General features: G+C 46.7%; 2 protein-coding genes across 4 annotated transcripts; both read left to right on the forward strand.

Moving 5' to 3' along the window:
- srms (src-related kinase lacking C-terminal regulatory tyrosine and N-terminal myristylation sites) lies at positions 1 to 6,499 on the forward strand. The gene is given in 8 exon segments (XM_062460009.1): positions 1 to 814; positions 2,057 to 2,177; positions 2,387 to 2,553; positions 3,570 to 3,726; positions 3,807 to 3,965; positions 4,237 to 4,418; positions 4,680 to 4,836; positions 5,132 to 6,499. Coding segments are annotated over 8 exon segments (1,494 nt in total). The 5' UTR covers positions 1 to 463; the 3' UTR covers positions 5,332 to 6,499.
- Positions 6,500 to 7,193: 694 nt separating this feature from the next.
- LOC134019284 (protein-tyrosine kinase 6-like) lies at positions 7,194 to 13,458 on the forward strand. 3 transcript variants are annotated; one of them, XM_062460004.1, is made up of 8 exons: positions 7,194 to 7,692; positions 8,497 to 8,618; positions 9,082 to 9,242; positions 10,310 to 10,475; positions 10,941 to 11,102; positions 11,266 to 11,447; positions 12,037 to 12,190; positions 12,300 to 13,458. In XM_062460004.1, the coding sequence occupies exons 1-8, from the start codon at positions 7,289 to 7,291 to the stop codon at positions 12,482 to 12,484; spliced, it is 1,536 nt and encodes a 511-aa protein (XP_062315988.1). In that variant the 5' UTR covers positions 7,194 to 7,288; the 3' UTR covers positions 12,485 to 13,458. The 3 variants fall into 3 exon arrangements, with proteins under 3 accessions (XP_062315988.1, XP_062315989.1, XP_062315990.1); XM_062460005.1 differs by having other exon boundaries at positions 10,941 to 11,099; positions 12,300 to 13,456; XM_062460006.1 differs by lacking the exon at positions 9,082 to 9,242 and having other exon boundaries at positions 7,552 to 7,692; positions 12,300 to 13,456.
- The last annotated feature ends 278 nt before the right edge of the window (positions 13,459 to 13,736 follow it).

The raw sequence follows: 13,736 nt of genomic DNA on the forward strand, positions 1-13,736 counted from the left end.
AAACAACAGTCCATGTGCTTTCTGCTTCACCATCCTGGCACGAAGCCTGCTTGATAGACTGAATTGTTAAGGCAAATGTGTAGCCAAGAATAATGTGATGAAATTATCTTTAATTTGAGAATTAACTAGTCTAAGTTGATACTCGATCGCTGGAGGTTGTGTCGCCTCCTCGTCAATATGTCGTTTCCGCATTCCCACAACCCTCGAGTTCCAGCCGAATATCCAAGATCCATCTCCACACTAAACCGGTTCCTCCTGAATATCTGCCCCGTTAGCGCTGGCGCTGCACATTATGTGTGCTGTGGGTGAGACAAGAAAGAGCTAAAAAGCAAGGCGTACCGAAACTGTAGGCAACTGACCTATTTGGAATAGCAATAATTGTGGCGTCGTAGCCTATTGTTGTAGAGTGCCGAACCCCTTAAATTTTTTATCCTGGAGTCCGCGGCTCTGCGGCAGGTTTGGGATGGAAGGCTGTTGTCGTACCTGCATGCCATGTTTGAGTCGTTTATGGAACTGCATATGGCCCGAACTCCACTACCCGAACATCACAAGGCCGGCGGAGATCCCAACCGTTTCAGGTGATATCCGTGTCCCGACCCCGAAGAAGAAACCCAATCAGCTCTATGCTGCTCTATTTGATTTTGAAGCCAGGAGCGAGGAGGAATTAACTGTGAAGGAAGGTGACAAGCTGTCGGTCATTGAGAAAAGGGGAGACTATGTCCTGGCCAAGAAACTCACAGGCACGCTGGAATCCGGTTTGATACCAGCTAACTATGTGGCACTTCTACAGGACGAATTCGCTAAATACAAGTGAGTGCTGTTTGATTGTCTATGCGGGGGCGGTATGCGGTATTATGTTGAATATGCCTAGATATTATAGCCTTATTTATCTCTGTTTCACAGATTTCAGATAATACATTGTACAAAATCGCATACATGAGACTTCTATAACACGAGCTGTAGCCTTTGTGAACCAGCATAAATGATTTATTATCAACTTGGCCAAGTGACGATTTGATCTTTAGACAGTAGAGATAGACCACGGAGCTCCCCGTGGTGTGATCTTTTGAGTTGCAATGTCTAAAGTTTTTGGGCTACTGTGGTGTAGCCCACTGTGTGTGTGTGTGTGTGTGTGTGTGTGTGTGTGTGTGTGTGTGTGTGTGTGTGTGTGTGTGTGTGTGTGTGTGTGTGTGTGTGTGTGTGTGTGTGTGTGTGTGTGTGCGTGCGTGCGTGCTTTTGTGCGTGCGTGAGTCACTGCAGCAACCCACTCTAATAGGGCAGCCAACACATTGTTGTTACAGTAACAATGCCTCTGTAAAATGACTACATGTATTACGTTTCTGTTGGCTATCTATTAGAAAATACAAAAGGTCCAGGTTCAGTTTTTAAATTTGTATAAATACGGAATTAAATTAAAGTAATAACAGGATTTGGAAATCCCAAAAATTTGACATGTCCTCATCATAACCGGTACTTGACCGTTTAAGTTGAAATGATCGTCATGGAAACACACCCAACACCAACTATCCACAAAGCAGCCGCACCCTGTGACTGAGTAAATACGAGTTCTGTCCAAGTTGATAACACACTTTAAATGTCACCTTAAACTTCATACTTAATTAAGATTGTTTTGTTGATTGTTAGATTAATTAAATGAGATGAAGATAAAGTAAATATGCATTAACTGGGCGTTTCATTATGTGAAAACAAAGGGATGTTTGAGAGATACATTGTTCCCTGATATTTTGTATTGTGTTGCAAAATTTTCGTCAGCTTGTCATGTGCTTAATGTATGCTTAATGTTTAGTTGGTGTTCAGTTAGTGCCCTGTGCGTGTGTGTGCGTGTGTGTGCGTGTGTGTGCGTGCGCTCACTCACTGTGCACAGGCAAAAGTGGCATATCACGTGTCTGCTTGTCCATATGAACATGCTTGTCTCTTTCTGTGTATTTGTTTCTTTCCCTGCCCCATCCATCTTTCCACCCAATCTCTCTGTCCATCCGTTGCTCTCCGTGTGTGTACGTGTGCTTGTGTGTGTGTGTGTGTGTGTGTGTGAAAGTGGTACTATGGAAACATCAACCGTTTAAAGGCAGAGAAGCTGCTCCTGGCTTCCCAAAACAAAGATGGCTCCTTCCTGGTCCGTATTAGTGAGAGCCATAGTGACGAGTACACCATCTCAGGTAGGCTTTCCTCTCTCTCTCTCCCTCACTCTTTTCTATATCTCTCCCCCCCTACACCATCTTATGCAAGCAGGCCTCTTTGACACATTCTCTCTCTTTCTCTCTCCCTCATCCCTCACTTCTGTCTCCACACTATCTAAACCAAGAGGTCTGTCTTTTATGTATTTATTTATTTGTGTGTGTGTGTGTGTGTGTGTGTATATATACAGTCAGGAGTGAAGCAAAGGTCTTCCACTTCCGTATCCAGCGCTCTGTCATCGGAGCCTACTTTGTGTCTGACAAGGTGTCCTTCGCCACGCTGGGGGACCTCATCAAGTTCTACCAGAACAACTCCAAGAGCCTGGGGGTCCTCCTGGACCAGCCGTGCACACAGAAGGTGGGTTTCAGTCCACATAGACACACACAAACGTCCACCTACCCAATGGGGAGAATTTCACCCAAGCAAGTTGAATAGACCTAGAGTAGAGTAGAGTACAGCGGTGTAGAGTAGAGTAGAGCAGAGCAGAGGGGTCAGAGGTCAGGGTTCAGGAGTGACTCGTAGGTAGTTACTGGAGACATCTCAGTGATTCCAGACTCTTCTCTCTTTTTTTCCAGCGGAGACAGTGAATCCCAGGCCAGGACAGAAGGACTGACTCACATACACTCTAATATGGCGCTTATAGATACATACACTCAGATTGTTTTTTGAATTTCACTGGTCAACTTTTCAAATATGCAGATCGTTTTTTTTTACATACGTTGCCTCTGTTTTTGCAGCTAATTTATTGAATATTTAATCGTTTTAATGCACTGTCAGTGATTTGTTAATTGTTGATTCTAGACTGACATGTTTATGCCTCCAGAACAAAATCAAGTGTGTTATATCCTATTATTTCAAGAGTTTTGTTCTTGTCACCAAAGTTGTTTTCACATTTCAAAGCACATTTCACATTGATTTAATTGATTTTTGTCAGGTTTGTGTCAGTACCTGCCATATTTATAGTCTTGTTTTCACAGTTTAGTTATTCATTCTATGTTTTACCAGATCATTTCGTATTCTGTGTTGCACTTTATTATTTAAAATAAATAATATATTGTACATACTAGGTTGTTTTTATTAGATGTAAAACCATCCCAAGCCATTTGAATATTCATTCATTCATTCATTTTGTTTCCTTCATTCATGAACTATATACTTTACTATAATCGGATGTCAACTAAACTATTTATCGATATCAAAATGAAAGCTTGCTGGACAGTCTGTGTAAACGTCTTTGCTAGACCTCTAATCTTGATCTGACTAGATCTGTGAAGGTTTTTTTCCAAATGACCAATAGAATGAGTGAGCCTTCTGTATTTCCTTTTGGATGCTCCTTGATTTGACCTCTCTGCTGCGTTCCTCCCTTCCACCAGAGGGAGCTGTTCGACATGGAGCCATGGGAACGGCCGCGCGAGGAGTTCAAGCTGCACAAGAAGCTGGGAGAGGGGCACTTCGGAGAGGTGTGGGAGGCAGTGTGGTCCTCTGGGCCCACCCCCAACCAGAGAGTGGCTATCAAGATGCTCAAACAAGGTGTGTGTGTGTGTGTGTATGGTAGTGTGTTTCTGTGGGAGAGAGGTGCCATCTTATCTTCCTGCTGCTCCCCCTTCCAGAGGACACCAAGCAGGATGACTTCATAAAAGAGGTGCATGCGCTGAAGAACCTCCACCACCCCAAGCTGATCCAGCTGCTGGCTCTCTGCTCCAGAGGAGAACCTGTCTACATCGTCACAGAGCTCATGACCAAGGGCAGCCTCAAGTCCTATCTGACCTGTAAGCAACCTGCTTCCTTGATCCAACTCACTAGTCCCCCCCATGTTCCCTAGCCCTCTACTCTATAGCCCCCTATTCCCTTGCTCCCTACTTTCTTGCCCATTACCCCTCAACACACCACTTCCAAGACCCCCACTCCTTAGCCCCTATCTCCTTGCACCCTATTCCCTAGCCCCTATCTCCTTGCCCTCTACTCCCTAGCCCCCTATTTCCTTGCTCTTTCTCCCTAGTTGCTCCATGACATAACAAGCGTCCTTGTGCCCCCCCCCAGCTCCAGAGGGCCACATGCTGACCTCGGCCCACCTGATCTACATGGGCAGCCAGGTGGGCGAGGGCATGGCCTACCTGGAGGACCGCAGCATCGTCCACAGAGACCTGGCCGCCAGGAACATCCTGGTGGGGGACGACCTGGTCTGCAAGGTGGCTGACTTTGGACTGGCTCGGATCATAAAGGTTTGTGTGAGCGTGTGGATATGTGTGTGCCTGTGTGTGTGGATATGAGCTCTGTGTGTGTGCCTGTGTGTTTGGATATGTGTGGCCCTGTGTGTGTGTGTGTGTGTGTGTGCCCCTGTGTGTGTGTGTGTGTGTGGGTGTGTGTGTGTGTGCCCGTGTGTGTGTAGGTGTATGTGTGTGTGTGTGTGCCCCTGTGTGTGTGTGTGCCTGTGTGTGTGTGTGCGTGCCTCTGAGTGTTGGTCTCTCCCCCTGGCTCTCCAGGACAGTGTGTACACGGCCAGTCGCAGCACCAAGATCCCTGTGCGCTGGACGGCCCCGGAGGCGGCCTTGTATCAGCGCTTCTCCGTCAAGTCGGACGTCTGGTCCTTTGGCGTGCTGCTATATGAGATGATGTCACGGGGGAAGATGCCATACGACGGTATGCCAACACACACACAAACACCCACACACAAACACCCACCCACACACACCATACACTTACAAATGGACCATTTGTGCTTATGTTTCTCTCTCCTCTTCTTTTCTCCCCTCTTCTCCTCTCCACTACCCTGCCCTTTTTTCTCCTCTCCTCCCCTCCTTTCCTCCCCTCCTCTCATCCTATCCTATCCCCACTCCTCTCCACTCCTCCTCTTCTATCTCCACCCCTCCCCTCACCTCCTCCCTTCATCTCATCCTCTCATCTCATCCTATCCCCTCTCCTCCCTCTCCTCCAGGAAAGACTAACAAAGAGGTACTGGAGCTCCTGGGTTCAGGCTTCAGACTGCCCTGCCCCAACCGCTGCCCCCCCAACATCTACCACATCATGATGCAATGCTGGAACCCCGAGTGCTCCAAGAGACCCTCCTTCCACGCGCTGCACAGCCAGCTCGACAACATCTACTCACGGATCTACTTCAAGACCATCGAAGTGTAGAGCTGAGCTGGGCGTCTGTCTTAACGCAGGTCAGGCGAGCGAAGCATCGGACTGGGTCCGCAGCTAGGATGGACAGCTGTTCCCCACCATAAGGAGGAAGCGGAGGAGGAGGGGTGAACACGGAGGAGGAGGAGGAGAGGATGAGAGCTGAGAAGGCTGGCAGTGAAAAGGAGAAGAGAGGAGGGTTGTGTAGGTACCAAACACTCCAACAAAGGCACTGAAGAACCAGGAAATGCCATGAAACTATTTTGGGCTGAACTGGGGTGAGGGGGTTCTAATGGAGGAATAAGGGGGGCTAGAAGAGGATGACATAACAGAGGAGGAAGAGGTGGAGGGGAAGAAACATGCTACTAGCTGCCCCTGACATGGTTATTATGACTAAACCACAGCAGAAAGAGAGCCAAACTGTTCAGGATTTCTGTTGATTACTGTCTCTTTGTGCCAACTCTTGCAATCAATATTTTGTTTTGTCACGTGTATTTTAGAATTTTGCTGCTCCCTTATGAATTGTGGTTTTGTGCAATATAATATCCCTTCTTAAACGGTGAAGACTGGGAGTGACAAGAGGCGAGCAGGGTACAAGGATAGAGTAAGAATAAGAAAAGATTGATTCAAAGATGGATCGACTGTTACAGGGCTCTGGTCTTGTAGCATACACAGGCAGCCAATCACACGTAGGCCATGTAGGCCAGACGGCCAATCACAGAGTCACAATGTTTACACTACAGAGACTCACCCTGTAAGACCCAGTTTAAAATCATAACATCACTTTTAGCTCTCAAAAAAAAAAGCCCACATTTACATAGCCAATGGGTCCTATTGTCTTGCCTTGCAAAGCCATTGGATAAATGTGGTCTTTCAAAAAAAATTACAACCAGGGGTCTTACAGGGTTAAAAAAAAATACAAATATGGAGGATGCCATGGTACCTACAGACTGAAGTACACAGAGGACTTTTACAGCAGATTTTACCTAGTGACTAGTATGACCATGTTTTTAAATCCAATGCTATGTTTTAAACCTGATGCATGACATACTTATAGCATAGGACTTCATACTTGAGCCATACCATCTGGATATAGTTCCTTTTTAATTTACCAGACATTACCTTGAACACACCATCAGGTACTTAATAACAGATATTGTGCTAATAAAGTATTTTTTTGAAAAATGAGGTTGTATATGTTTGTAGTTTGCATTTATAGTGTGTGCGCGTGCGAGTTGAGTATGTGTGTGTGTGAAAGAGAGAGAGAGTCCTTGGTCTTCCAGATGCAGAGAGAAGGTATTCAGAAGGTATTCATTTACATTTAGTCATTTAGCAGACGCTCTTATCCAAAGCGACTTACAGTAAGTACAGGGACATTCCCCCGAGGCAAGTAGGATGAAGTGCCTTGCCCAAGGACACAACGTCATTAGGCACGGCCGGGAATCGAACCAGCGACCTTCTGATTACCAGCCCGATTCTCTAACCGCTCAGCCACCTGACTCCCCAGTCAAGCAGGAGGAGATACTGGTCTGATAGTTGTTCGTCTTCAGCCTTCCTTCGTTTAGTTTTATCATCAGCAGAGATCTCATTGAGGGCCTTGACCTCTTACTTACGGTGGAAGACGTAGTGAAGACCTACTGGAGGACGACATGGAAGAAAACCAGATTGCACAAATCTGGAGTGATCTATTTGTATTACTTACAGCTCTTCGGGAAGGAACTTTCACCGTCTAAGAGTAGGAGAGTAGTGTGGTTAAAACTGAAGTGGGCTGGCTGGCACGCAGAGGATTTTGTAAGGGCGGGGAGTTCGTTCCGTTCGTACTCGAGGAAGTTGTAGATTTGTTTTTAAAGCACAGAAGGCGCTTTCGTTTTGCAAAGAGTACATGCGCTTGGACGAGTACCTGTAGGACAGGTGCATTCGAGCTAGTGCGTCACCACTTTATTGCGCGCTGAGAGATCATCAGGCCCGTCTCATGGCGGGTAAATATTGGTGTACATCATGTTCGTGTCTGGAGATGATTCGGGACGGGCTCTTTGGTAAAAAAAACAACCACCAAGTCAAGAAAGGTACCGGGAACGAGAACGATGCCGACCAGCCTGTTGATTTGGATAATGGGTCTTCCATACAGTACAAGGTACACCGCGAAGCGCTCCAACCTCCCAAAGCCGCAGAGAGTGCCATTTATAAGGCTCTTTGGTCGTTCGTTGCCCGGGCAGACGATGAAGTGACTTTCAAGGAAGGAGATCTCTTCAAAATAATCAGTCGGAACGGTGACTGGTGGACCGCGCAGAAGATAGATAAGAATGGGAGATGTTTGGTGACAGGGATCGTGCCAAAAAACTACCTTGCCCGAGGAGAATCTGTTGAGGCACAACCGTGAGTATCTTTGTCTCAATGTTGCCCCCCGCTTACTTATTTCAAGTTAATTTGTATGACGGTGGAGGGAGGGTCGGTGAGGAGGTTTGTAGTTGATTAGTTCAGAGCTGACAGTTCAGAGCTGACAGAACTAATCAACTACAACAACTATATTGCTTATCGGTCTGCTTCTGCGTTGTATTGTCAATAATAGCAACGAAAATGGAAGCGTGAATACAGAAGAGATAATTCTAAGAGAGGAAGTGATTCTGACAGTTAAGACATTTTGGAATTCCACAGAAACTTGGTTGGGTACAATCTCAATATGTTCTAACGTCACATATTATTAGTGTTTTCTACTATCAAAATACAAAGGGTTTCATTGAAGATCTGTGTCTTGGCTCTAAAAAATGACAGTCTTTCTGTTGTTCTCTATGGTTTTCTCTGATAACCCTTGTCGTTCAGAAGACTTATCTCGCTTTTTATCACAATGCTGTAGTCTGCAACACAGCAAGACTACAAATCTGTAGATAAATGTTTGAAATGTACATGAATCCAAACACATGAACAGTTATCTTTCAACTCTCTCTCTCTCTCTCTCTCTCTCTCTCTCTCTCTCTCTCTCTCTCTCTCTCTCTCTCTCTCTCTCTCTCTCTCTCTCTCTCTGTCTCTCTCTCTCTCTCTCTCTCTCTCTCTGTGTATATGTACATTGTATAGTATATCTGCATATGTTAAATATTAAACTCCTCTATAACCTGCATAACTTGTTATATAATCTTTCATGATGCTGTTGTAACCTGTGTCTGTGCTACGTCGCATGGCCAGCTGGTATTTTGGGAAGATGGACAGATTTGAGGCGATGAACCTTCTACTGTCTCCGGAGAACGCGAAAGGAGCTTTCCTCGTCCGCCTCAGCGAGAAAGACAGCGTGGGACATGTCCTATCAGGTAAAGAGAGAGATGGAGAGAAGGAGGAGGAGAGAAAGAGAGAGGGGAGATGGAGGATGGGGACTCTGAAGCTTTCCACGAAAGAGAGGATCAAATACAAAATCTCCCGATGCTTTATGACTATACAAAATTCCTAATTATTGCTATAGTCAACTCACATTCAGCTCTACCATACATACCTGCCACACCAGATATGGCACTGCTGCTGTTCTGCATCAGCTAATGAGGATCTTAACTAAATCCATCTGCATGTAGAATATTTCTGGAACTGTGTGATCTACAGCTGGTCTATCCATATCCAGAACAGCACTTTAAGGAACTTTCAAAGCATTTAATTTAATCAAACTTTTAGTCTTCATTCTGCTCATCTAATTTGGTTTGTGTGTGTGCATCTGTGTTTTGTGTGGATGTGTAATTGCATAAATGCAACATGGGGTGTGTGTGTGTTTTATTTTTTATTCAGTGAAATATGACAAACAGGTGAAACATTTTAAAGTGGTTGAGGAAGGGGAGCAGTTTCACCTGGACCAGGCCAAACACTTTTGCACTTTAATGGATCTGGTGGAGTTCTACTCAACAAACAACCTGGGTTCTCTGCTCAGGCTGAGACAGCCCTGCGCCAGGGTGAGGACACACACGCGCACACACACACGCGCGCACACACACAAGACTTGAGAGAACTAGCTACTCTGACTCAGCAGTGACTTACTCGTGTTCACTATTGCTTACTTTCACATGTGTGTAAGTGTGTGTATGTACGCACAAATAAGTTTCCGTTGCAATTTGGATTAATAAACAATTAAACATACCATAAATCTATGACCAAGGGAGACCAAGAAGGGCCCCTTAGTCTCTCTGGTTGTGACATGACAGCAAAGTTGACTGTAGGTCTCTCTGTATCTCTCTTTACGGTTGGTGAAAGAGAGGAACAGAACACAGGCTTAACATAGTCATACAACAGGGAAGTGTCAATGGGTGTTCTGCTCCTCTCTTTCACCAACCGTCTCTGGAGGAGGGGATCCCTCACTGAATTGCTCCTCCCAAGGTTTCTTCAATTTTTTTCTCCTCTCCTCTTTGTCTTCCTTGAGGGTTTAGGTTGGTTGAGGGGCAGTTCTATGGGCGTATGTGAAGCCCTCTGTGACATTGCTTGTAAAAAGGTCTATACAAATACATTTTGATTTGATTGTTACAATTATTCTTACTTCCTCTTTGTCATTTCTCCTCTCTATTTCTCTATTCAGTCAAGTTTTGGGAGAAAGAGCGTCTGTTTTGACCTTACATGTCTTGTAATGACAACTAAATGACTGCCAAGTTGACAGGCGTGGACAGTGAATCTGTACCTACTGAGCTGCTGTTAAAGAGACCTGCTGATCTCCCTCATGTCTCAGTGCATCTGTCTTTCTCCCTTTGTCTCTCTCTCTCTCTCTTTCTCTCTCTGTTCTCTTATCTGAAATAGGAATAAGAGAAGTTAACTGTGGGACTGTGGTCTTTAGTTTCTGTGGTACAAGACTGAGGGTTGAGACAGGACAGCTGGTTGTGTCTGTGCGCATAGCGGTGTGTGCATGTGTCAGTGTCTGTGTTTGCATCAGTTTGTGGCTAAATGTCCAAGAGTGTGTGTGTGTGTCCTCCCAACCTCCCCCCTCCCCTCCCCCACCTCCGCCTTCCAAACCTCCACCCTCCCCCTCCTGCAGAGTGAGCCCAAGCCAAAGGACCTGAGCCACAGCACGGTGGATGGGTGGGAGCTGCCCAAGGAGGAGTTCTCCCTGGAGGAGAAGCTGGGCAGCGGATACTTCGCTGACGTCTTCAGGGGTCAGTGGAAGAAGCTCATCAACGTGGCCATCAAGATCCTCAAGAACGGTACACTAACACACAAACGTTCCTGTAGGGGTCGTTCTTCAGCCGGTGTGTGTTAGGAGCAGGGGGGACACAAATATGAACGCCACACAAGGATTAAGAATTCTCAAATGAACTAACAATGATTTCATGACTCGCACACACAGAGCAAGTGGTTCCTCCAGTTCTGTTAGGGTTGCCTGTCGTCATGGCTCCTGACACTAAACTGGGCCGTATCATGACTCACGAAGACACTGAAAGACATTCTTCAGGAACCATATGCTGTGTTGCTTTACTTACAGAACGTCTAAGTTATCTGGGTAGAATCTCTGTTTTAATTATAGCGTCTTATTACACTCCAGTTCAGTGTTTTTCACGTCAGCTGTTGAAACTATGACATCAACAAGTATGTTGCCGATCCTGTCTTTTCTCATTCATTTATGACATGTTTGAAATGTATTGGCAACATGTCTGTGTGTGTGATCACAGATGAGTTAAACCACAAGGAGTTCCAGCGGGAGGTGCAGATGATGAAGAAGCTCCACCATCGTCACCTCATCTCGCTGTTCGCCGTCTGCACCGCCACGCCCCCCTACTACATCATCACCGAGCTCATGGAGAAGGGCAACCTCCTCGACTTCCTGCGAGGTGGTGATATCATTTCCTGTTGTTTTGGTCATTTTGTGTTCCTCGTTTAGCCACTCTCCTTCCTGTCCTGGTTTTTGTTAAGTATCTTCTGATTGACTTCACTTACCCTCCACTCATTGGCAGTGTGTGTGTGTGTGTGTGTGTGTGCGTGTGTGTGTAATCGCAGGTGAGGAGGGTTCATGTATGGACCTGGTGTCTCTGGTGGACATGGCTGCCCAGGTGGCTGATGGGATGGCATACCTGGAGGAGCAGCAGAGCATCCACAGAGACCTGGCAGCGCGGAACGTTCTTGTTGGGGAGAACAACATCTGCAAGGTGGCCGACTTTGGGCTGGCGCGGGTCATCAAGGTAGCTCTGAAGCAGTGTGTGTGTGTGTGTGTATGTGTATGTGTGTGTGCTTTTCAAAATCCCTGCATTGGGGGCACCCTTGTAGCTCACCGAATGCGTGCACGTGCCATGTAGGCTGAGGCCTCACCTCTCTCTCCTGTAGGCTGAGGCCTCACCGCTCTCTCCTGTAGGCTGAGGCCTCACCGCTCTCTCCTGTAGGCTGAGGCCTCACCGCTCTCTCCTGTAGGCTGAGGCCTCACCTCTCTTTCCTGTAGACTGAGGCCTCACCTCTCTCTCCTGTAGGCTGAGGCCTCACCGCTCTCTCCTGTAGGCTGAGGCCTCACCTCTCTCTCCTGTAGGCTGAGGCCTCACCTCTCTCTCCTGTAGGCTGAGGCCTCACCTCTCTTTCCTGTAGACTGAGGCCTCACCTCTCTCTCCTGTAGGCTGAGGCCTCACCTCTCTCTCCTGTAGGCTGAGGCCTCACCGCTCTCTCCTGTAGGCTGAGGCCTCACCGCTCTCTCCTGTACTGAGGCCTCACCTCTCTCTCCTTTAGGCTGAGGCCTCACCGCTCTCTCCTTTAGGCTGAGGCCTCACCTCTCTCTCTCCCCAGGAGCCTTTCTACATCTCTGAGGAGAAGAACATCCCTTTCAAGTGGAGCGCCCCGGAGGCCATCAGCCACGGAAAGTTCTCCAACAAATCTGACGTCTGGTCTTTTGGCATCCTGTTGTACGAGATCCTCAGCTATGGATCGGTGCCCTACCCAGGTGAGATTAACATGTCCCCACTAAAGAAATATTTTTAGTTTCTGTTTTACATTTACTTTCAACATCCTCTCCTCTCTTGTCATCTCTTCCTTGCTTTTCTCTTTTTCAGCCTTCAGCAACTTGGAAGTCTACAGCCAGGTGTTCAATGGATACAGGATGCCGGCTCCGCCCAAATGCCCAGACATCCTCTATGACATCATGCTGTCCTGCTGGAAGGACCTTCCCTCTGATAGGCCAGATTTCAAGGACCTGAGCCCCTGGTTGGAGAGCATTAACTTGAACGAGGTGGAGTGACCCTGTAGCTGAAGTGACAGGTGCTGACCACCAGGGGGAGGTGGAGACAACATGTTTCTGAAGAATGTTTGAGAGGTGGTAATAGGTAGGACCTATGGGACCATGCACCTAGCAGTAGGCAGTTAGAATAAATAAGCAAAATGCTTATCTGATTAGCATTTGAGTAGCCGGCACAAAACTGACTTCAAGCAAGTCGGAAAATTCAAGAACACCGATGGTAAAGGACAGGCAGAGATTGTCTGAGCATCCTACTGCTGTTAGTCTGTGTTGATTGTGTCTTTGACTGACCAAGGTGTTGATAGAGAGAGGAGAGGACCCCTATACCTGCAGTCTGAGCCACCTGCTTCTCTTCTGACCTCCCCTGTTTCCATTCTGGAACAGGGAACACTGCTGAAATCATCCTGTGGAATGTTGTTGCTGTTCTTTCATATGTTCTTTTTCTCCTTTCATTCCATGTTTGTATTTAAGTATATACCGTTTCCCCACGTGTAAATGCTTGATTGTCCATTTTCATCATCATCATTAAGTTAAATCATCAAGGTTAAGTGTGTGAAAATGTTTTGGGGTTTTTTTTCTGTGAGAAATGTTCCACTATGTGTGTGTGTGTGAATGGGAAAGATACAGACATTTTTTGTAAAGACATTCAGTCATCCCAAAGGTCAGTGGTGTGTGATGTTATGCAGGTGCTGCATTCCCCCGTCTCTTCTGGTAAACTAGGTCACTGGCCATTTAGTGTATACACGCGCAGACACACACACGCAGACACACACTTGCACACACACTTTGTGTGTATTAAAGCATTTGTATTCAGGGAGTCAGGTGGCTGAGCGGTGAGGCAATCGGGCTAGTAATCCGAAGATTGCCAGTTCGATTCCCGGTCATGCCAACTGACATTGTGTCCTTGGGCAAGGCACTTCACCCTACTTGCCTCGGGGGAATGTCCCTGTACTTACTGTAAGTCGCTCTGGATAAGAGTGTCTGCTAAATGACTAAATGTAAATGTACATGTAAATGTATTGGGCTGTGTGTGTCTGCGTGGCTGAGTAAGTTACTGTGTTTCTCTGTGTGTCGAGTAGTTGCCAGAAAAAATGCTGCTGTGGATACCCTGCTAAATAGATACCTGGTCAAAAGAGGTCAGACCACAGAAATAGATGCACCCTCTCAACCCTACACCCCAGACTGGCAGGTCGGTTTACTGGCTGGTTGGCTGACTGGCAGACTGGTGTACTGGCTGGCTGGCCAACTGGCAAGC

This window comes from Osmerus eperlanus, chromosome 4, assembly GCF_963692335.1.
Source record: "Osmerus eperlanus chromosome 4, fOsmEpe2.1, whole genome shotgun sequence".
NCBI classification, from domain to species: Eukaryota; Metazoa; Chordata; class Actinopteri; order Osmeriformes; family Osmeridae; genus Osmerus; species Osmerus eperlanus.

Excerpts from the sequence above, each read along its gene's own strand:
- LOC134019284 (XM_062460004.1), top strand. The coding sequence starts at position 7,289 with ATGGCGGGTAAATATTGGTGTACATCATGTTCGTGTCTGGAGATGATT. Across the intron at positions 11,103-11,265 it reads CCTCGACTTCCTGCGAGGTG|GTGAGGAGGGTTCATGTATG; the intron begins GTGATATCATTT and ends GTGTAATCGCAG. Across the intron at positions 12,191-12,299 it reads TGGATCGGTGCCCTACCCAG|CCTTCAGCAACTTGGAAGTC; the intron begins GTGAGATTAACA and ends TCTCTTTTTCAG.